Here is a 23,233-nt window from a genome sequence, read left to right as displayed (position 1 = left end):
GCTGGGCAGGTAGGGCCGCGGCCCCGCGCTGAAAATCTCGCAGCCATTGCACGCTTCCCATCAGTGCAGCCGGCGTGGGAGCGGCCGCCGCCCGCCCCGGGACAGCGAGGGGGGACAGCGGCAGTGTGCGCCTCCCGCGCCGGCACCTGAGCAGCGAGGCCTGCGTCTCGCTTGGAGGGGCCTCGGGCAAGGAAAGTTTCTGGCCTCTTCCTCCTCTCTTTCCCCCTTTTCTTTTTCTTTCCCCCCCTTTTCCCGTTTCCCCTTTTTTATTCTTCCCACTGGCTCGGTGACACCATGACGGCATCCCCCGACTACTTGGTGATCCTCTTCGTGACCACGTCAGGAAACAACGGGTCAAGGCTGGGCTCGGATGAGCGAGAGCTGCTCCAGCTCCTGTGGAAGGTGGTCGACCTGAGGAGTAAGGAGGTATTTTCCCACGAGGGTGGGCACACCGACCTGCTGCTCCCCTTGGCCCTGCCGTGCTGGGTACAGGCAGGACAGCCCCAGCACTGGGCTGGCAGTGGGTCCCCCAGGCTCGAGCAGGCCCTGGTGTAGGGCAGGGGCTGGTACTGCAGGTGGGGGCCTCCAGGCTGGGGAGCTGACTCACCCACTCTCTGCTTTTTCTGGAGCTGGGGCACCTGCATGATGTGCTGGTCCGGCCTGACCACCTGGAGCTGACAGCTGAGTGCCAGGAGATCACCCAGGTGGATGTGGAGAGCCTGGCACTGGCTCCACCGCTGGAGCAGGCTTTGAGACAGGTGACACCCCATAACTGGCTGCTGGGTGCTGGTCTTCCTTGGGGGCTTCCTGGTGTGGTAGAGGCAGTGTTACCTGTTTATCCCTTCCGCTATCACAGTTACTGGGGCAGCGTTGTCTGGGATAGGGCATCACAGACTTGCGTGTGACAGGCAACCTGGTCTATGGTGAGCTTTATGGGGATTTCCCCCTCATGTTTTGCTCATTGCCATTGTGAGAGACTGAACATCAAGAGAGGAAGCTCAGGGTCAGGTGTCTCTCTTCCCTGGTCTCTTGCCATGCTGGACCCTGAGTCTCAGCTGAGGGTGAGCCCAATTGGTGTTGACAGAGGTGAAGTTTAGGTGTGCCTGAAAAGGCTGGGTGATGGCAGGCCCTGCTTAGGCTCGTGGCTCATCAGTCCTGGAAAGGAAACAGTACTGAAGTCTCCATATAAAAAGGTGAGCATTATTCTCATTGAGGAAAGGATGGAAAACCCATCTCCTTTTCAACATGCTTGAGTGCCTTGTCTGAAAGGGTTTTCTGCCATGGTGTTCCCATAGCTCTCTGCAGCTGGCTTTATGTCTCCTTGCAGTGCTCTTGCAAATCCTTCTGGAATAGGATTAGAGGTTTTCCTGTAATGTAGACTTGCCTCATTAGAAGTGGGGAATAGAGTCAATTTCCTTGTGAAAATAATGTAGTAAATAGTTTAGATAGTGTTTAGATCGTAATAAACAAAGCTACAGAAGTGAATGGCTAGGCTTGTACAAAAAGGAATTCTAGCTCCATGTTCCTGCTGCCCAGGAATAATATGTCAACAGCAGATGACACTGCCTGGCACAGCCACTTTTGTCTTTTACATGTATCTTTTGTTGTTCCTGCTTTCAGTTTAATCAGTCTGTGAGCAATGAATTGAACATTGGTGTAGGTACTTCGTTTTGTTTCTGTACTGATGGGCAGCTGCACATTAGGCAAGTTCTGCATCCTGAAGCTTCCAAGAAGGTAAGTAGTTGTAGTTTCAGTTTGACTTTTAGTGTGCTTTATATGATTTCTTGCAAAATTGATCAATTTCCCTTTAGTAGGAGAGTGCCTCCACACAACCATTGTACAAACGTTGCCTGTGTGTTAATATGCTTACCAGACTAAAGAGCTTGTCCATGGGAAAGGCACAGACAATGCCTTCTGCTCCTTTGAGAAAGGAGCAATGCATTATCAGAGTACTTTTAGCTACAATGGGTTAATAAATGGGATGTGGAAGCATTGCCAAATAGTTAACCACTTTAATCATAAATTGTCTTTTGAAATGTTACATTCACCTTTAGCTTCAGCAACTTTCAATCTTGATGTAGTCAGTTGAAGCTCTGAGGGTGGTGCTCATATTTGTAAGGAGCTGAACAGTAGTTTGAGGCAGGCTGTGAGTGATGACTAGTCCCATATTCTAGGGTTTTCTATGCCTTCAGAGTTGCCAAATTGCTAACAGTATTATGAGGTTCTGCCTACTTTTCATTAGTGATAGGGTTGCAGCAATATGCTGAGTCTCTAGTCCTGAAATAACTGCTTCAATCATTTTGTGGTTTGCTATAGACATGCATTGCTTTGTTACCGAGCTGTTCTGCTCCTCTCATTGCAGCTGACTTCTGTGCCCATCAGTTTGTTGCTTCACCTTTGAAAGGGCACTGCTGCAAGTCTGTGCTGTTACAGAACTGATACTAGATGAGCTTGGCTTTAATACTTATTTGTGCGCTAAATACTTATATCTTTGGGTTAGAAGAGAAACAGTGAACATGATTCATGATGAATAGAGGGTCCATATGTATGTAACTTGTCTTGGGGTATAATGTGATAAAATGTGGAAACAGGCTTTTAATAGGCTTTCTTCTCATTTGCAATGGTTATGTGGGTTATACAGTTAACCTTTTATGTGCATAACTTAACTGCAGGCTAAGAAGGGACAACTCCTATGATTATTTTTGTTTGTTGTCAGGGGTAAGCATCCTTTTTCTGTATCATCACAGGGTCACTGATAAGAATCAAATCTTCATCAAAATGTTCTGTTGATATTTTTTTAAGAATTATTTATTTGAAAGCTGCTCTGTGCTGCATATAGGTTAAGTAAACCAGGTGCTTATGGGACCTGTAATAGTTCTTTGGTGAATCCTGAAGATGGGGTAGCAAGGTCACTAAAATCCACAAGGCAGAAATAAATCATTAGACTTGTTGGATTATATGTATCTTTTAAGATTGCCACTCTGAAGCAATCTAGCAGTTCATGGTATTTGGAGAATGAATTGGCATCAACTGCTCCAACTGAATGTCAGTGAAGTACAGAACTTGGTTGCTTGTTGGGGAAGAAGAATAGCCATGCTAAAACCACGGCAGGAAATCTTGGCAAGCGCACCTCCATTTTCATAAGTTTGTCTTTAAAGAGTATCGTTTGCCTAATGCATCTGTCCATATGCTAACATGTTCTTAAAGCAGAACTTGTTTCAGACTTATTTCTTTGGGCTCCCTAAATGTGCTTTCACATATCTTGTCATTCTGTTAGAATGCCAAGATGCTAAGTAGTTGTTAAATCACAGAAAGCCCCTGCTTTTGGTCTAGAAAGATATTGCAGGCAACAAACAGCCAAGTGGAATACAAAATGTTGTGCCTGTAGAGAAGCTCTGGCTTCATATGCTGCAATTAAAGCAGTTACCATGCCTAGACTGACAATCTCTGTGCCATATCTGCCTTCATCTGTACACAGTTGGCTTTTATCCTAGTTTTGGTTGGGGTTTTTTGTGTGTTGTTTTTGAGGTTTTGGTTTTAGTTTTTGTTTAAGGAATAAGTATTTGAAGTGTGACTATTCTTTGAAAACTCGGACCTGTCTATAAACCAAAACATCTTCTGCTGGTCTTGCAAAATTTACTTGGCTCTATAAACTGAACTGCATGCCCTCTGGCTTTTTACAGTTAAAATTGGAATCAAGAATTGATGATAAATGTTGCAATAGCAGGCATTTGCTCTCCTATGTATATATTGGATTCGAAGCACTAGTAATAATAGCAAGCGTTACTCTGGCAGTGAAAAAGCACATTTCTCTTTTTAAACCACATAGAGAAAGCTGCTTAAGCAAAAAAAAAGTTCATAAACATAGTTAGGTGGCTAAGAAGAGCTATAAGAGTCTCTGTAGCAAAGACTGTGTTTCATACCCATATAAGCAACTTGTTATAAAGTTTTAGTATCTAAAGACAAAGTAGATGAAATTTACCCAGGTTGACAGCATAACTTTGTCCTTTTACAGAATATCTTGTTGCCTGAATGCTTCTACTCCTTTTTTGACTTGCGTAAGGAGTTCAAGAAGTGTTGTCCTGGCTCACCTGATGTTAGCAAACTGGATGTTGCAGCCATGATAGAATGTATCCTTTTGACTGTGATGGTGTCTACTGCTCTTACAGCTTTGCCTGAATTTTAGGACAGAGATAGGTGAGTAATGCTTGCAACACATGTTCAAGAGTGTAACTTTAATGAGTGATTCTGAGCTGTACTGAGCTTTCTCACAAAGATAAAAACATATGAGGATGCATGCTCCCATGGGGGGAAATCTTGTATTTCTTCTTGATTTCTGTATGTTTTCTTTACTATGTTCATAGTTTTGTCTCTAAACTTCAGTTTAGTGCATCTGGCACATTGTTCATGTGGCCAATATGAATCCTAATATTTAAGTTGTGAGGTCAATTGTCACATCAGTTAGGTTGTTTTTTTTGTTTTTGGTTTTTTTTTTTTAGTAAGAATGACTATCTTAATTTTTAGGAAGGGGACCAGTTATTCTTGTTGTGAACCCCTTTGATTCAAGAGTGAACCTAAAGCAGGGAATGTGATTGGCACATTACGTATGGCACATTATGCAGATGTGGATTTTCTTGGTGCGTAACCATAAGGTTGAATACTGGAGGCTGTCTGCTCCACTTTGCCATCTGGAAATTAAGATTAATCTCCCCTAGTGAAGGGGTAGAAATCACTTCTTCCCCTACTCTGAAGCAGAGCAGTACACTTAGTGTAGGAGTGTGAATTCTTAAAAAAATAAATGCTTGTGTTGCGTAGTCTAGAAGCTGGATAATGCAGGCTTCTAAAAGTTTGGTCAGAAACTTACTACATTGTTCAGGGAGGCTTTGACATGGAGCTGAAGTCTGTTAAAGACAATGAGCTCCTTCAGCTGTTTTGGAGAGATGCCTTTGTTTTCTGTGTGTGTTTATGTCTTGGTACTGTGGAACTAGTAATACAACTGTAGCCACCTGGAGCACTGCTGATCAGCTAAGGCACAGTGATGGGCTGCCTATTCCCTGCCTGCTGAGAGGTGGCAGACTGCCCTATGTTACCTGACTGTCATGAAGCCCCTGAAGAGTTTGGCAGCTACCAACAGTATTTCCTCCATGTTGCTTGAGGCTTGATCAGTCAGTGCAAGCATGCTCAGCTTGAGTGTGAATTCTGTGTCTGATATGCTTCTTAAGGTATATAGACCTAAATTGCTCTATTCTGGTTTTATCTTAGTCTTTGTGGTTTGATTTGTTGTGTAACTGCTGATTTGTAACTGATGCTCTAATCTGTAAACTTGCCACGTTTCTGCAACATGGCTGAAATTAACTGTACCTGTATCACTTGAGAGTGTTGGGGGTGGAGGACACAGAGACCAAAAAGGTAAAATAACTTTTTATTTCCTTTTATTGACAAATATGGTAATTTTATTTCTCCTCACCTTGCTGAAATCTGCCGACTTCATCTCCTTGCTGTCAGAAGTGGTAGAAGTTAATTGCACTTGGAGAGTCTGGACATGCATGTAGTGCTTGGGATTAAAAAAATAATTGCTGAAGCAGGTGCTAAGTGCAAAGACTAGTTCAAACAGTTTTGTGCAGAGGCTTGGTTTATTTCATAAGCTGCTTTCCTCCTGAGACAGTTATGTAGCAAAGAGAATGTCTAAATGAAAAGTAGCTTGGATTTGAAGCGGATATGCTGGGGTGAGGACACAAAACCAAATGGAGTAGCTTGGAATAAATTTGCAGATTCATGTGTAGAATCTAACTAAGCTATTCTATTCCTGTAGAAAGTGCATATTTTCCACCCCATAGCTTAAGGGACTGCATGAGGGAAGTTTTCCATTACTTGTATCACACAAATTATACTGGGCCAGATTTGTTGTTTTTCTTAGTGGGTATAGAAGGTTTTTGTCTATGGGTAGTGTACTGACTAGAGATACAGAAGACCTGCATTTAGAGACTTGTAGAAGTGAAATGGTCCTGGGGCACATCCATTCATGTACTTACAACAGCTCCATTTACCTGAAAGTAAGATGGTTGTAATCAGTGAACAGACGCTTGTGTGATGTGAAAGTTAGGGGAAAGCTGGGTGTTATTGTACAGTCATTTAAATTATTAGTAGTCAAAAAGCTTTTCTTTTGATGGGTATCATTTGGTTAAACAGATTACAAACAAATGGAGAATGTGCTCCCAACAGTAGAGTAGATAACTGCTGATTGTGCAGTCATTCAGGATGTATAATCCAGTGTATAACACATTGCATAGTTGTTCCTTGGTTATGTATTTCTTGTGGACATGGCAAGCACAGTCTTGAAAAATAGCATAGAGATATTAAACCAACTAATCAGCTGGGTTATTCTTCCTTTAGAAGATTCTTTTTGAAACTTACTATTTCAGTGACCTACTTAAAATTCTGTACAGCAAAGAAACTATTCCAAATCCAAGAGCTCAGGTGAAAGCGTTACATCACCCCTCCCCAAGAAACTACATTTCTTGAGCAAACACCCACTGAATTATTTTAATTAAAGGTAAGGAAATGTTTAAAATGCCATGGAATATGAGGGACTGAGGAAGAACTGATGCTAGTTGTAACTTATCTCTGAGTGCTACTGCTACCTAACTTATGGTCTCAAAACAGGTTTTAGGGTAGGAGTCAGTCTTCTGGGAGACTTAGTGTTGTGTAAGCAACACTGTGTAAGCAGAACAATTATGAGAAATTTAAAGTAACAAAAAACTGGAGAGAAGTGACCATGTTCCTGCAGAGAGGAGCTCAGAGCCATTGAAATCTTCTTCCCCCCCCAACATGTGTAAGTATACATACAGAAGGAGCAGGGTTGTTCTTGCACCCTCTGTACCTCCCATACTTGCTGCACTTCTTGATTTGCAAAGCTTGCTGAGCCAGTTTTCACCCTGTGAGTGCCTTCAGGGTGGAGTGAACAAAGCTTGCATGACTTTGTATTAGATCTGCAGAAGACTCATCCTTTGCCTCAAGATTGGGTGTGCAGAAGCTATTTAATGCCAAATAGCTCATGCTTCCTCCAGTGCATGGTTTGCTCCAGTCACTTCTGAACTGTATTTCTGAGGATAACTCTTTACTAGGAACGTCTGCTGGATGTTGTCAGTAGAAATACAGGCATACTTCAGACCAGCCCACTTAATGTGCTGGATTCACTCTGGATACTGCAACACTGAAAATCTGTTTTATTGGCTTTTTTTTTTTGACTTTTTTTGGTTTGGCTTGGTTTGTGTGGTTTCTTGTGAGTTTTTTTGTTTTTGTTTTTAACTTGGCTGTCCTGAAAACAATGATGTGGAGCAGTTATAACCAATAGTATATAAATAGCAATAAAAATCCTGCTACTGAGTATTACATGAGAATCTTGCTTATTGCTATTAGTATTTCCTGTACCCAGGAACTGAGTAATATCAGATTACATTTATGCAAACTTCATTTTAAAAGATGTAATCTTCTAGCTGAAGAGACTTAAAAACGGAACAAAGGGGGAAGAGGATCAGTGTAGAGCACAATTGCAAGACTAGTTCATGTTGTGTCATCTCAAAGCTAAATTAGTTGTTCAGTATTTCTTTTGGCATAGTTAATGGAGTTTCCCAACTGAAAAATGAAAGAGGCAGTGGGAGGGAAGAAGTTATGGGAGGCACTGGCAGTGGGTGAAGCTGTGGTGAGGAATCTAAGGAAATAACATAGAAATTTCTTACATATTATATAGACCACCTTGATGTAGAATGTTTCTCCCTGTCCCCTTTACTAATTTGCTGAATGCTGTAGGAGGTGGTGGTGCTGCTATGCAGTAAGGAGTTGTTCCTTGTTTCCCATCCTACCTTGTTGCTTGGGAGTGTCTTTTGCCTATTGCTTCATTTAGATCATATGTGTGCGTGCTATTGCATATGGTAGCTTTAGACAGCCAAGTCTGTTTTCTAACACTTTTTCATATGGGAACTTAGATTTAGCCACTTTCCAGTTGTTCAGGGGAGGCAACTTTTAAATATCACTGTGTGCCTGTACACACACACACGGTCTCTTAGCCCTTCACAGAGCAAGAGGTGGGTTTTATAAAGACTATTCTAACAGTTTTTCCCCAAGTGTCCATAATTTCTAGTGTCTCTGACCATGGGTGTCTATTAGACTTCAGGTTTTTTGCTTGGTTAATGTTACTGTTAGCATGCTCCTCACATATGCAGAAAGCTATCAGTTTCTTCACCAGTCTTGCCTAGAAGCCTTGCTTCTAGCTAATCAGGCAAAGGTGTGAGCAATTTTAATTCCCACTGATGTTCATGATGTTGTTCCTCCCCTTTGATTGTGTTTATATTAATATAGAGTTCCTTGGCACAACTGACTCTGTCTGAACACCTGGTACTGACTTCTGTTGGCACTAGGTGAGTTTTAGGAACTAGATCTCCTGTTGATTGATATTTTAAGTTAAAATATTTTCTGATGAAAATGGATATGGGGTGAGGAAGTTGGTTTTCTTTGTGTGATAGCCTTGCTTCAAATTCCTAGTGCCTTCACAGTGCTGCATTTTCTCTCTGGCAGCTGATCACTTGTAGGGATCTGGCTCTGCAGAAAGGAAACACTAAAATGCCTCGAGTTTTGACAGCACAGTCCTACATGCACTTGGCTGTTATGTGTACATGCATGCATGTCCTCATCTGTAATAGCTATTGAAACTCCTGCCCAATTTCTCTTGGCTTTGACAAAGATGACAATTCAAAAATCTTCGTAAAAATTGGTCAGGCAAGATTGGGGTTTCAATACCTGTGCCTTCAGCAGCTTCTGATTCCGTAGATGTGCAGCAGAGACTGAGCAAGCACAAAGCTGTTAGGTTCTGCAGGGGAAAGGGTATCAGGAAAAGAAGCACTCCTCAGCTCCAATACACTGTGCCCAGAAACATCTGTGTGGTACTGATTAGGCACCTTCTCTGTGAGGGAGTCTGATTAGTTTTCCTTGCAATCCCTATTCCCCAGGGAACAGGGGAGGCATGAGCTTGAGTGTACTGTTTAGGAAGAGATACTGCAATGAATTTGTTTTGAATGGTTTTGGTTTATTGTTTGTTGTTTTTTTTGTTGCTACAAATACTGATAGTCTCAAACTGTGCTTTGGGGTTATTGCATATGGTTCAGGATTTTTAGCTTGGTTTTCTTTAAGAAAACCATTTAATATTCTCACTACTTTACTCCAAAGAAAGTATGTGGAGAGAGGGTAATGGCTATGGCTAGGAAACTGTCTGGAGTCATGCAGTTGGAGGGGAGGGGTCACAGTTTGTTTTCTGCCTTTTTTTTGTTGCTTTTTTTAAGTTTTCTTTTTAACTATGATGATTCATTTAAACTGCCAATGTTCTTGTAAGACTAAGCACCATCCTCTTACCTTCCAGACTCCAATGCCCACTTAAAACCAACAAATCTTCAAAGTGTATTGTCTTGGCACAGCAGCTTTCCTTTTCTTGCTCTGGAAGAGGAATTAATGAATTCATTTGAAATTATTTTTCATCTCTTGACCAGATAACAGTTAAACTTCAAAAACAACTTAATGTTTTGTAGGAGTGACTTGCAGTTAACCCACAAATAATAGGGAAGATTTTATTTCAAAATGAGACTTGTGCTGCCCTCCCCGTTGAAGAGATGATACAGCAAAGCTGGTATGTGGTGTCTGTTTCTGACACCTTCCGTTCCCTGCCCTTCGTGTAGGCATCTGCCAATTCAAAATGAGCTCAGCTCTAATTGGAAAAAAAGCAGCTTTTCTTTAAGAGAAACCTTATTATCTTGGACTGAGAGCCAGCTTTTGAGCACCACAATGCAGACTTGAGCATTTACACTGTGTCCAGTGTAGTGTTTTTTGAAGATGTGGGCAAATAATTGGTGCATTTGACTATTTTGAATATCTTGCATTAATGTATTGCCATGCCCGGATAGGTCTTGTTCAAGAAACTTTCACTTTTGCTCTGAAGTCATGATGTGAAATAATGAAAGGAGTCAAAAAACCCAAGTAATTTTCCAAGACTGTTTTATATTTCATTACTTGTTCTGTTCTTGGGTTGTTTTTTTTTTTTGGGGGGGGGGGTGGGATTTTTGCTGGTTTCTATTTTGTTGTCTTGGATTCTTTAAACCTACATTCATCAAAGGAGATGTGAGTGAATAAAACCCTCTTAAAAACTTCACTTATAAATGATGGAGCAGAGCTGTGAGTAGTCTTACAGTCCTGTAGTCTGGTGTTGGAAAGGAGCAAGTGTGACAGGAGGCAGGAGACAGAAACTGTTTACACTTGTGTGAAAGAAAGTGGTATGTGCAACTTGCATCAGACTCCCCTTTATGAACACGGGGTTTTATCAAGTCGTTCTACAGCCTCTTTCCAGGACAGAACATTTCCTGCTCTCTATTGGCAGGGAGCTTATCCTTGCTATCATCTTCCAAAATTCTTCAGATCAAAGAACATATGTGTTGTGGGACTCTTGTTTTGTCTCTTGGATATCTACAATGGCATACACTTATAACATTCTCAAAATGCTTCTGTCTAACAGCACTAAACTTGGGTTGTATCTTCTAATGGGCAAGGTTTAGACCAAGTACTGTTTGTGAATTTGGTCAAAGAAGTAAGATATTTATTCTGTTCTGGGACTTGCTTGTTCAGAAAGTATGTAGCATATTCTGTTTGTGGAGCTCCTAGTTAATGGTTTGCTTCTCCTTCAAATTAGAGGTTAAAGATCTTAATTAAAGAGGAGAGTACTCAAATATCTTCTGGATGCAAAACTATCTGTCAAACATACATAATTCATAAGTATATTAAATATATATGTCCTTATTATGGGGTCTCATGTCCCCAGACACTTTCTGGATTGACCTCGCACTCCCACAGGTGGCAGTAGCTAGAGGCCAAGACAGAACAGCTAATGCATCCCAGCAGGAAAATGGATTAAAGATTTCCCCTGAGAAGTGACTTATCATCAAGGGTAACATGAAAGCTTGTTGCTCTAACAGGAAGCCAATTAGAAACATCTCTGGTGATGATTGACTTAACTCCAGCATAAAGATTTAAATCTTGACAAGAACAGTCCAGCATTTCCCTATGGAGCCTCTCAAGTTGAAGATATGGGGAATATTATTTTAACACTAATATCTGAACCATACAGTAAGTGATTGTTGTGAACAAGTTGTTTTTTTTCTTGCTTGTTTGGTTTTACTGCCTGTCCTGTATGCTGAGGAAAAATAACTTGTGCCATATTTCATAGATCACCGATTTTCAGATCCAGAAAGAGTAAATTACAAGTTTGAAAGTGGGCCATGGTAAGTGCTTTCTTCCTCTTCTTGCTGTGTGCACATACCCTACCCGTCTGTTCCTTCCCCCCCACTTCCCCATTGTCCATCACCATCCCTCCCATTTTAAGATACAGCTTGGATAGGCTGCACTTCACTGTATTCCTAACTTGCAAATAACTGTTACCATTGTTTTATTTATCTTGCCACTGTTGTGGAAATCAAAGTGCTTCAAGTGGGAAAAGGAACAGATAATCTATGATGAGGTGCAAGCCAGTTTTCTTGCTACACTCTGATGTTACTTGTTAGCTGCTGGTCGTTCTGGGTCCTGCTAGTAAATGTTTATAATGGGTGCTAAGTGTGCTGTTAACAGAGAAGTAATCATTTTTGCAGAGTAACCCTGTTGGTACCAACTCTAAGGTTCTTCCTGCTATTTGCTTCACAGTTGCTGAATTTGCATCATGTTTTCCTTTTTTTTAATAGGGAAAAAATATTTCCATAAGGATACTGTACTACCAGTAAATTGCTTAAGCTATGATTGTCTTCTTCCCGAATAGATTTTAAACCTGAAGTGTTACATACTTTTGATTACTGTTTTGGTGGGTTGTTGTTTTGGGTTTGGGTGTGTTTTTTTTTTGTGGGGGGGGATTGTTTTGTTTTTCTGTAATTATACTTTTATGTGTGATTACTGATTTTTCTCAATGGTTTACTGGATACTCCCTTGATGGTATTACCTGTGCTCCTGTCTTGCATGAATACTTACTTCCCTTTTCCAGGTTAAGAAACTTATCATAATGGTAGATGATGCTGGTGCATCCGAGCCAAAAAAAAGCAAGAACAGAATACAACAATGTTGACAGAAAGTATCCAGTGATATTAGCTCAGGGTTTGTTTTACCATGGCCAGGAGCTTTTCCCCTTTCAGTAACAAAATCCTGGGGTGAGATGGAAGATTCACTTTTTTTTTTTTTTTTTTTTGCTAGTGAAAAGTACAGAATTGGGAGGTGAGAGGGAACAGCTTGAGACAGACACCTATGGAAAGGCCACTTGAGATATTAAGAGAGAGAGAAACATGACCCTCCTGTAACAAGGTGTACCACAGCCTTTTTGTGCAAAAAAAAAAAGTCCTCTGCTGCTGAGCAAGACTTGATCTGCTTAATCAATCATATAGGCTCTTCTGTGCAAAAACATGTCCTTGCAATAGCCAGAAAGGCAGCCTTGGGTAGCTGTGATCATATTGTTATACATGGCCCTTTTAACAAGTAACAGAACAAAAGAGACTGTGGTAATGACCAATTAAACATGGCTTTCTGTGGCTGAGCTATTCCCATGCTAAGCAGCCAGTGTAGCCTGTAGCTATATTAGCCACTGGTAGCAAGGTGACAGCTAAACAAGCAATGTTAAGGCTAAACTCTGGACAGGACTCCTCTGTGTGCTGAGTATAACCCTGAACAGATTTGGTGTTGGCTTGTAACTGGCTCTTACACATGATTACAGTACAAAAAATAAGCATTGACCTTGGTTACATCTAACTGATCTGTTTCAATTTCCACCTAGCTGAGATTAGAATAGCAAGTGCTTTATTTTATACCAGTAACCCTGTTCAGACAATGGAGAAGTACAAACCATTGGTTTGTCAGGACTGGGGAGTAAATTGTGAACATGATCAAAGAAATGAGAGCTCAAGGAGCAAATGTAGTGAAGCAGGAAAGGGGAGGTGGAAAAGGACCAGACACTTCCTGAGGAGAAACACATGCAGTGGCTTTGGATGGTGGTGGCACTTAGCCGTTGCTGCCCTGGCAGTGCCATCCAGTAGAGGTGGAACAGGGACTGAAAATCAGGTGACGAGCAGGGAGAGTGTTGCATGTCAGATACTAAAGGTAGATGTCTCTGCATTACTCCCTCTTTGTCTCTGCAGCAGCAAGATGGAACTTGTGGATGACAATGCTGTTATCCGAGCAAGAGGATTGCCGTGGCAGTCATCTGACCAGGACATAGCAAAATTCTTCAAAGGTCTAAATATTGCCAAGTTAGTAACCAAGAATTTACTTAAAAGCATTTGTAGTGCTTAATCTGTGTTAGTCATGGAGTTCTCTCTCTTGATTTAAATCTTGCAGGGGAGGTGCTGCTGTCTGTCTTAATGCCCAAGGTAGGAGGAATGGGGAGGCTCTTGTGAGGTTCGTAAGTGAAGAGCATAGAGATCTAGCACTACAAAGACACAAGCATCACATGGGAAATCGATACATTGAGGTGTGTGACACTGGCTTTGAAATCCTCTTTGTAACAGGAGTGCAAATAGCATGCCAACTACCTTTTCTTTTCTTTCTTTAGGTATACAAGGCAACAGGTGAAGACTTCCTTAAAATTGCAGGAGGTAATTTTTAGTGGGTAGGAATGACAGTGGGCTCCATCAGCATCTGCAGTGTTGGGCTCTAAATTTCCCTTATTATATATGGGTTTTAATTTTCTTTCTTTAAACAAGTAGCTATCTTGTATGTTGAGTACTATGTACTTTGCTAGCAGCAGTCTAAGGCATTCTGTGATTTACTGTCCATCTTTCTCTTTCATATTCCTTCCATTTTCAAGCAGCCTATCAAGATTTGATCAGGCAAGATGATGAGCTTGGTAGCTCATCTAAACTGAAGGAACCTAAATGTTATTGATTACTAAAAAACAAAGCCAGAGTATTTTTGAAAAACAATAACTTGTTGCTGTGGAAATTTGCATGTAAAAGCAAATATCATAGTGTAAAGGGTGTGCCTGGCACAACCAAACTTCTTTTTGAGAATGAACTGGGTGTAAGTGAAAGGATCCATATTAAGACATGAAGCTGGTTAGCAGCTAGCTTTGGTTAGGGTATTATTATAAATATATACATTTGAGGTCTTCTAGAGATACTGAAAGTGGAACTAACAGACTTTGACAATTTTATTGGGATAGGATGAAATTCCTGGGCATGTTTTCAACATGTCTTTCCAAGTTTCTTTCCCAGCACAGTGGTTTGGGTACTTAGCTACTATATATTATGGTTTCAGAGCATGATAAAGGTATTCATAAGTTAGAAAGGCAAGGTGCATGATAGCAGAGGTAGTGCTCATGCAAAAGATTCACAGACTGTGCTTTCCTTGAGCTCTGAACTTTAAGTAGTTTTTATTTTCCCCTTGAATAAGGATGTATCTCTTCCAAATGGAGTAACATTATTAGATTTTCATGGGAAATGTCCTATACAATATTTCTAGTTTATTAAAAAGTGGGGGGAGGGGTGATATTTACTTTGGAAGCAGATATTGTTCTACCTGCTGTGTTCTGTCTTTGTGGAGGAGGTAGCTATGCCAGACTTTCTCATGATCTTTTATGACCACATAGACTTAAGTGCTTCTGCATGTTTTTTTGTTAAAGGTACTTCCAATGAGGTTGCACAGTTCTTGTCAAAAGAAAACCAAGTGATTGTCAGGATGCGAGGTCTTCCTTTCAATGTTACAACAGAAGAAGTGCTGTCATTCTTTGGCCAACACTGCCCTGTAACAGGAGGAAAGGAGGGAGTCCTGTTTGTCACATATCCCGATAGCAGGCCAACAGGGGATGCCTTTGTATTGTTTGCTTGTGAGGAATATGCACAAAATGCACTAAAAAAGCATAAGGACTTGCTGGGGAAAAGGTACATTGAACTCTTCAGGAGCACTGCAGCAGAAGTTCAGCAGGTAGGTGTAAATATTGCAAACATTGGTTTCTTGTAATCCAGATTCCTACACTAATGTACAGTAGTGGAAGCAAATATTACATGTTCATGACTTGAAAGCTTTCTTTTCCTTCTCTCTTGACTCTTGCTGGAAGAAGTGCTGTCTGAATTTCCATGGGGTTTTGCTCCTTCTAAATGTAAGATCTCATGGCATGTGGATGCTCTCAATTATATATATGTACATGCATACAAACCTTTGGGGTTTTGGCTTTTGATAGTCTTGCAAACAGCAGTTATAGCAGAAAGTTTATGTAGGTCTAATGCTTTACACTAAGATACTGAATTTAAGTCCAAGGACATTCTCTTCAGGAGGAAAACTAGCAACACATCTTGATCTAAAAGACTTATCTTTACTCAGTGGCACAGAAAAACAAAGCCTTTTGGTGTAGTTGTCTTCAGGGTGATGTATCTGAAGAGTCTTCTTACAAATTGCCTCTAAGGGCAGTTCTTGGCCATCTTCTGCCACCACTGTCTGTCTAGCAGAGGGTGGTAGGACTTTGTGAAACTGGGCCTGAAGAGTGCTCCCTCTTGCATTAACATGGCTTAATGGACCATGAAATTTAGTCATGCTGTCAGGGTAAGGAAGTAGGGCTGAGAGTATTTTCTCTGAAGATTTGTAGAGCTGCAGTTGATGTCACAAACTTCTAAATGTGATTCTGAAAGGTCTCATCTGTAATGCAAATACAGTCAAGCAGTAGCCATGTCCTTGTAACCAAGTGATGGTGCAGCTCTGTTCCCCCAGATATGTAGAGAAGCGTGACACTTGATAAGTCATAGCTGTAGCACTTGTGTTTTTTCTCAACTGCTCTCATTTCTTTGCTTAGCAAAAACTTGGTAACTGTATAAATGTGCATGAATTCTAATCTTGCTCGGAGTCAAAGGCTAGGGACTACTTAGTGAACTCTTGACCAGGCTGGGCTTACACTGTTAAAATAGTAAGAAAAAATGTCAAAGTGTGACTGACTCAGTACTACCACCTACATTACTTGGACTATTGCATCTCAAGGCAGGGCTGTTTAGTAGTGATACAGCTTCTGGTTCCCAGACTGTCCTAAAATTTTGTTGAGGAGTTATTCTGGGTAGAAGTGTCACCATGTCTGTACATAGTAGAATTTTTTTTTTTGCTATTTTCCCAATAAAAATGCTGTTGAAAGACAAATTTCATGTTCTAAGAAATTTTCTGAGAGTTGCACAACATTTTGAGTAAATTTTTCAAAGCAAAATTGTGGGGTTTTTAATTAAAAAAAGCATAAATATTTACTTTGAACACTGAATTCTGAGCACTGCTTTTGTTGTTTAAGCCCAGAACTTAGCTCACTTTTTTTTTTCCTTGAAATACTGCCCACAGCGAAAACAAATGGCACTGGTGTTATGTTCAGCTCCTCTGAGTTGAAGCATAAGTAGGGAATATTTCTGTAACCTCTGTTTTTCTGGTTTGCACAGGTGCTGAACAGGTACTCTTCCACGCCTCTTATTCCTCTCCCAACACCTATTCTTCCAGTATTACCTCAACAATTTGTGCCTCCCACTAATGTCAGAGACTGCATACGTTTGCGTGGTCTTCCTTATGCTGCTACTATAAGAGACATCCTGGAGTTCTTGGGGGAGTTTTCTACAGATATTAGGACCCATGGAGTTCACATGGTACTAAATCACCAGGTAGGCACCAAGTTTCTAGCCACTTTGTGCCAATTACTCTGTGTGTATGAACAGAGTCCTTCTGATAGTTGCAATAGAGAAGCACCTTTGGGACTGACACTAGTGGCATTAATTGGCCTCTAGCTCTCCTCTGAAAGTATTGGCAATAGATGTTTGTTGGCTTATTTAAACCCTGCTGTGCCAGCTGTTGCATTTGCTCTAGAGCAGTTTCTGTTACTGAGACCCGTGTGCTTAAAACTAAGCCACAGTCCTGGAGGGATTTGTGCTCATAGAGCAGCAGCTGTGATCCTGCACTGCAGGAGGCTGGAACTGAAGAGTCCTGCTCAACAACATGCATAATTCTTGGACCAGGCAAGAAGTATCTTCAAAACAAATGTGGACAAGGTTATCTCTCAAAGGAGGGGTTTGCACCTGCCTTGCTGAACAATATGCTTTGGGTACATTTAAGGACAACTGTGACTGTGGCCTTTTTAGACAGGATTTCCTATGGCTAAGTCAACATGAAACCTTGGGTATCCTGAACAGTGTGCTTGCTTTCTTTAAACAGTTGCAGCTATGCATCAAGATTAACAGCTCATTGACACCTGTAAACAGTCACATCATTGCTATTGTTCTCTGGACTTAGCTTCTACCAAAACGTTTTAGATAAAGGATTGTGAATTGTTGTCATCCCATTTATTTGCAGTCTTGTGACTTTAGGAGGAGGAGACTGCAGTTTCTTTAATTCTGAAGATGCCTTTGGTGGTTCCACTGATTATACTGATCATTGTGATGTAAAAGTGGTTCTTCTAAATGGTTTTGGTAGACATAAGCCTAAAGTGAAACTACAAAATACTTCCTTGTCTGGGAATAAGGCTTCTGTGCTTTGAGGGTGTGGGGAGGGAGAAGACACTATAGCTATTCCAGTACCTTGATTTAAAGTGATTCTTGTGTCTGAGGACTTAATGTAGCCAAGGTTGGAAAATCTGAGGAATGTGCAGGGCTGGGAGAGGCTAAGAATAGATGCAGATGTTATAGCGCAAGTAATGGTTTACAGTCGTATCAGCCCATGCCAACAGTAAGGAAATAACCTTGAAGACACTGATGTATGTATGTAGTCCTGAGGGCTGTCTGCTAACCCTTCCCAAAGCTGTGAGATTTATTTTTCCTCCAGATACTGCTTTTGCCGGATCAGTAGTTTATCTTTCTGCATGGTCCTACCATTCCTGGTTTCAACCTTATGATCACAAACAGCTGTACAAAGGACGATGATAAAGTTCTCCCCTCTGAAACTAGAAGAACTGTCCTAGAGCTTCAGTTAGAGCTGTCTAACTCTAGTTTTGGCCACTTCAAGTCAGAAGCTGCATGTTGCTAAAATTATTCTTCCCAGTTGCGTATCCTACTCATCTACAGCTAATGGAAGGGTGTCATTGTTTATTGGTTTTCCTCTGCACTCTCATACAAAACCTTAGGCTAGTACCCTTCTAAGACATCGTAGCCTTAATAAAAATTATTTAATATTGGGCACTTGCGTGTATTCTTGAATTTTGAAAATCCCAGGTAATAAATGTGGATTAAATCTTCCAATTCTGCATACTAATTAAAGTGGTAAGAGCAGATCTCAAAGCACCCAAATACCCCTGAACTGTAGTCTCAGCCATAGATGTTCTTACTTTTTTTTTAAGGTAGAAGTAACAACAGTTTAATTGAAACAGCTAAATGAATACAGTCAAGTTAGCACAAGTGGGAAGAACTTTGGGGGAGGAGAGCTTAAACATGATGATGGGTGTTTGTGTAGGCTAATTGACTTGGATATATTTATGGTTGAAGAGGCTTTTTAACAACACAAATTACTGCTATTCTGCTACTTTATGGGAGTAACATTGCCTGTTTTCTGGCCTGTTTGTAGGGACGTCCATCTGGAGATGCTTTTATTCAGATGAAATCTGCAGACCGAGCTTTTCTGGCTGCACAGAAGTGTCATAAGAAGACTATGAAGGACAGATATGTTGAAGTCTTTCAATGTTCTACTGAGGAGATGAACTTTGTATTAATGGGGGGCACTTTAAATCGAAATGGCTTGTCCCCACCACCATGTAAGTTACCATGTAAGTTTTGCATGGGTCTTGCCAATGTGCTACGCTGAGTGCGGGTAGGTGTTGGAGCTGCTTTGTTGACTCTGATTCTGGTTCTTTGAAAGGAATGTCAGGTGGGGGTATTAAAATATCTTTTCATCTTGAATCATCAGCAGCTTGCAACCATTATTTTTCCCTTTGGTTGTGAATTACTATGACTGAAGAACTACTTTAAACCTACTTTTGCTTTTCCAGTGGCAAACTTCCCTTCCCCTCCCTGAAACTTAACTTGGCCAGGGGTGAGCCATGACTCTGAGAAGTAATTTGTAAGCCCTACCTAGGCTTTAGAACTTAAAGAACTGTTTCCTATTTACACTGATTCATATTTACATTTTTCATCATGGTGAACATGTCAAGTACAAGCCCTTCCCCTTTCACTTCCAAAACTTAGTTTATGAAAACATTGGTAATGTTTCCCATTGGGAATTAACTATAAATGTTCTGCCTATTGAACCACTACTGGCCGAACTCTTCCTTTGGTTTTTGCTGTTTGTACGAAATTGAGATTGCCCATGTGGTACACATAGCTTTGGCCTCAGAGAATTGCAGAAATTGTATTTCATGTAAGACTATACTCCTTGGAGCTACTAGAATGAACATAGACTTCTAGACAAATGTCTGGGGGAAATGCTTTAAGAGCTTAAGGGCTAATTTGCTAAGCATATGTGCCATATAAATCTGAGCCTATGGGAAAAATAATACTTTGCTTCCAAGATCATAAATGGCAAGGTAGTGGGAGCTTTCTCTCTGTCTCCATGCAAATGTGTTACTGTTCTTGGTGGCTTTTTAAGTGTCCTCAATCCTAGTCAGAGGTGCCAATAAGGCAGCAGACTTCTTGGGTGTGGTTCTTTTTGAGTCTGAGTAAACTCTCAGCTAATCCTTGGGAGATGGTTTCCAGGTGTCCAGCTCTTTTCTTTTAATGCAAGTATTCTTCTGAGCAGAGATCTGCAGTATGTAGTCCTGTATGTGACAGTTGTTCCAGACAGGTTGGAAGCTTTTCCTGGGAGCAGATTCCCAAACTTTGGGAACTCTCAGGTGGCAATGTTCCCACTTCCAACTACAAATGCAAGCAATGTGTTCCTCAGAGAAGCCCTTTCAGCTCTGTACCTGGCCCATCCCATAATGCAGAGAGGGTCTGACTACAACTTAAAGGAAATTTTTTTTTTTTTTTTTTGCTATTCAGGGTTATCTGAAGCTTTTATGTGTTCACTTTCATGATAACTGTGGGGGGAGAAAGAAGGAAGAGAAGGAAAAGAGTGGCAAAGGAAGTGGACTAACTCAGCAGTGAGAATTCATTTAAGGTCTCATGTCTTGTTGAAAACTCAGTGTTAACACTTGAGGCTGCAAAGCCACAACTTTTCTCACACTGCTGTTGGTTAATTGAAGACAGCTGTTTGGGGAATAGGGAGTGTTGGGATGAAAAGGTGCTCTCTGCTCTGGCAAACGTTAGGTAGATCTTTAGCATAGAGGTTTCCTTCTTACAGTTCTTGATTGGAGACTTCATAGAATCTGAGCCTAGACAAGAAAAACTGGCCTTCTCTTCAGAAAGAGACCCTCTTCACAGAGCAAGTGGTTTACTACTGATTTTGATGGGGGCTGGGCACAACACTTATAGTTAAGCTCATGTTGGTAGCTCAGATTTATTTTCTGTGATGAGCAAGAGAATGAGAACCTTGTGAAGGCTCCCTACATACTGCAGAGTTGTTCAGCTGATGAAGACCACATATATGCTGGAATTCAAAAGGTCCTAATTTCTTTTCCATTTATTCCCTTTAGGCCTTTCACCCCCTTCCTACTCCTTTCCGGCTCCCACTGCAGTTGTGCCAACAGAAGCTGCTCTGTATCAGCCATCTATGCTCCTGAACCCACGAACACTCCAGCCCTCCACGGCGTACTACCCTGCTGGGGCTCAGCTCTTCATGAACTACGCAGCATACTACCCCAGGTAAAGCAGAGGAGAAACCAAGCAGGAACAAAGAAGTCTTTTTTGCAGCAAATGCACAAAGCTCACAAAAGAACATTGTCTGCCATGCTAAAGGCTTGTGCTACCAAGAGCAGCTTGTTTGGTATCTTGTTCAGGGAAACAATTTCAGGATATTTAGGGATTTCCTAAGTTTTAGAGTATTTCAGGTAGTAATAATTTTTTTTTAAACAAGTCACACAATTACATTGGGATTTTTGTTGTTTTGTTTTGTTTCTGCCTAACATGCTTCTTGTTACTTTGCATTGTTGCGCCCTCAGTGGGAGTTGGTGTGTTCCCATGTCCATAAAGAAGCCCTTGGCCCTCTTTAGAATGGATGGACTGGGGGTCTGTTCTAACGATTTCTGAAATTCTGCCTTCATTTTTGTAATAAAGTAATTTTTGACCTTTATGGTCAAAACTTTATTATTTATGGAAGTACTGCATTGCCATATCTATGTATTGAATGCGTATGTAAAGCATATAGAGGTATACGTTGTTCTTGACCTCAGAAACACTTCTCATGAAGGGCCTTTGGCTCTTCTGGATGTATCAGCTATCTTCTACAGAACAAAAACTCCCAATATCATTTGTTCTCTACAGTCATGAGGCCTTGGGAAGAGCAATGTTCCCTTCAAGCCATAAACCACTCCATCTGTCAGAAAACCCTGCTCAGCTTTTCTAATAGGTTCTGACCAATGCCTTTTGTCTTTGGAGAAGGGTCCAGAAAGCTACCTGTGAAGTTGTTGAGCAATATGGACTCTGGTACCTGTAAGATAATAATGATTTTATTATTACTTTACACTAAACCAGTATGTCTGTGAGCTGCCTATTGGTTTTTTTTTGTTGTTTTGGGTTTTGGTTTTGTTTTGTTTTGTTTTTTTATTAAAATGTGTTCCTCACTCATGAGTTAACTTCTACAATGCCTTCAATGTTTGTCATATGGTTATAATCATGTTACTAAACTCAGCCTCTTTAATGTAAGATCAAGAAAAATAAAGTTCCAAACTTGCACTGGCAATATAAAACAAGCTTCTCGGTAATAGATCTGTATGTCAGGAGAACACGGTAGCAGTAATTCATGTGCTAATTAAAGCAGTAGACTGGCCACTGCAAGCAAAAGTGTCAGGCCCTACAGAGATACCATTCTCTTGCTGAATGGGATCCCACATGAGTCCTATCACTGGCTGCTTGGGCTGTGGGCATATATTTCCATTATAGACTGATCAATCCCAAATCCCAGAATATCCTTTTTACAGTCTTGTCTAACTGATAGCTCATAATATTCCCAAGAGCTTTCCTGGGTAACTTCTGTGGCAATTACAAATACCTCACTTAATGGTAAAAATTTCTGGAGTTGGCTTCTTTCCATGTTGTGAGATCTGGTGTTTGGATATTGCTTTTATGACCAAAGCAAATATTTGATCTACAAATTGTACATACTCCAATAGAAACAGTGATCCTTTGTAGCTGATAATTTGGAGCTTTCTGGTGGGCTTTTTTTCCCCCCCCCAAAAAAAAAAATCATGCTTTATTGCTTTCCAGGCAAGGTCTGTGCTTTGTAAAAGATGCAATAAGTAATTGGGTCCTTTTCATGTAGCAATTGGAACTCTCCTAAATGGAGTTTTCTGGTTCTGAAATGCGAATTAAAAAGTTATGTGCAGCAGGAAAGAATGGGATATCCTCTGTACTAAGTGGTGTATTTAAATGCATGTACATGGAAAAGCAATACAGAGCTAGTGGCTAATGATCAGACAATGGTTCATAAATCTAACTAGTGAATACTTATGGAAATAAGGAAAGTTTCTTTGACCTGCTGCCAAAAGGTTCTACCAGTTGTGATTTGCAAGGTCAAGTTGCTTTATAATAGCCAATTCTGTTTTCCACAGAGTCATCAACTTAGATGGTGAGGGGGAGGGAGGCATTACTCTGGTGTTCCATATCTATCAAATCCCTGAAACTCTCAGACTTGTCTTAATGCTTTTATACCTTTGGTGATGAAACCTGATGGTGTAAAGAAATTGATGCCTTCGAAGCTATTAAAATAGCTTTAGTGAACTGAAAATGAAAAGGAAGGAGAGCAAGTTATTCAGGATCTGTCAGTCTTTGATATCTCTGTTCAGCTTGTAATTATATCTGGCAACATGTTCTGACAGCAAATCAGTGGTCTCAGTCCCTGCCTAATCCCAGGACTTTGAGAAAAAGAACAGTAGGATTCATGGGAGGGAGGAGCTTCTTTCCTTATCTAATCCTGAATAAATATGTATACGTGTTTCTGTGTATTCATGTAGATTGAAAACAATAACTGTGCTGCTTGGCAACTGCTAACATATTCTGCAGAAACTTTTACCATACATACACAGACTCCAAAGTTTCTGCTACAGGATATGTAGTTTTAAAACAAAGTTAAGTTTTACTGTATTCGTTCAGTTCCAATGCCATTTTGATCACTTAGGCAATGACTTTAAACCCCT

At 40.7% G+C, this 23,233-nt stretch overlaps 1 protein-coding gene and 1 long non-coding RNA gene across 3 annotated transcripts; both read left to right on the top strand.

Moving 5' to 3' along the window:
• ESRP1 (epithelial splicing regulatory protein 1) lies at positions 1–21,668 on the top strand. 2 transcript variants are annotated; one of them, XM_005150867.3, is made up of 13 exons: positions 1–426; positions 630–758; positions 1,621–1,734; positions 4,016–4,130; positions 11,065–11,163; positions 11,264–11,318; positions 13,206–13,316; positions 13,405–13,537; positions 13,619–13,661; positions 14,687–14,988; positions 16,470–16,685; positions 18,574–18,772; positions 20,576–21,668. In XM_005150867.3, the coding sequence occupies exons 1-13, from the start codon at positions 295–297 to the stop codon at positions 20,746–20,748; spliced, it is 1,821 nt and encodes a 606-aa protein (XP_005150924.1). In that variant the 5' UTR covers positions 1–294; the 3' UTR covers positions 20,749–21,668. The 2 variants fall into 2 exon arrangements, with proteins under 2 accessions (XP_005150924.1, XP_030906358.1); XM_031050498.2 differs by having other exon boundaries at positions 2–426; positions 18,574–18,760.
• On the top strand, positions 5,608–8,413 carry LOC115946790 (uncharacterized). Its single transcript, XR_004080817.2, has 3 exons — positions 5,608–6,553; positions 6,664–6,832; positions 8,359–8,413. It is a non-coding gene; the product is annotated as an uncharacterized lncRNA (long non-coding RNA).
• Positions 21,669–23,233: the final 1,565 nt, after the last annotated feature.

Source organism: Melopsittacus undulatus, chromosome 1, assembly GCF_012275295.1.
Source record: "Melopsittacus undulatus isolate bMelUnd1 chromosome 1, bMelUnd1.mat.Z, whole genome shotgun sequence".
NCBI lineage: Eukaryota > Metazoa > Chordata > Aves > Psittaciformes > Psittaculidae > Melopsittacus > Melopsittacus undulatus.
Note: the sequence above shows the minus strand (reverse complement) of the source record. Positions and strands in the feature narration are given on the sequence as shown.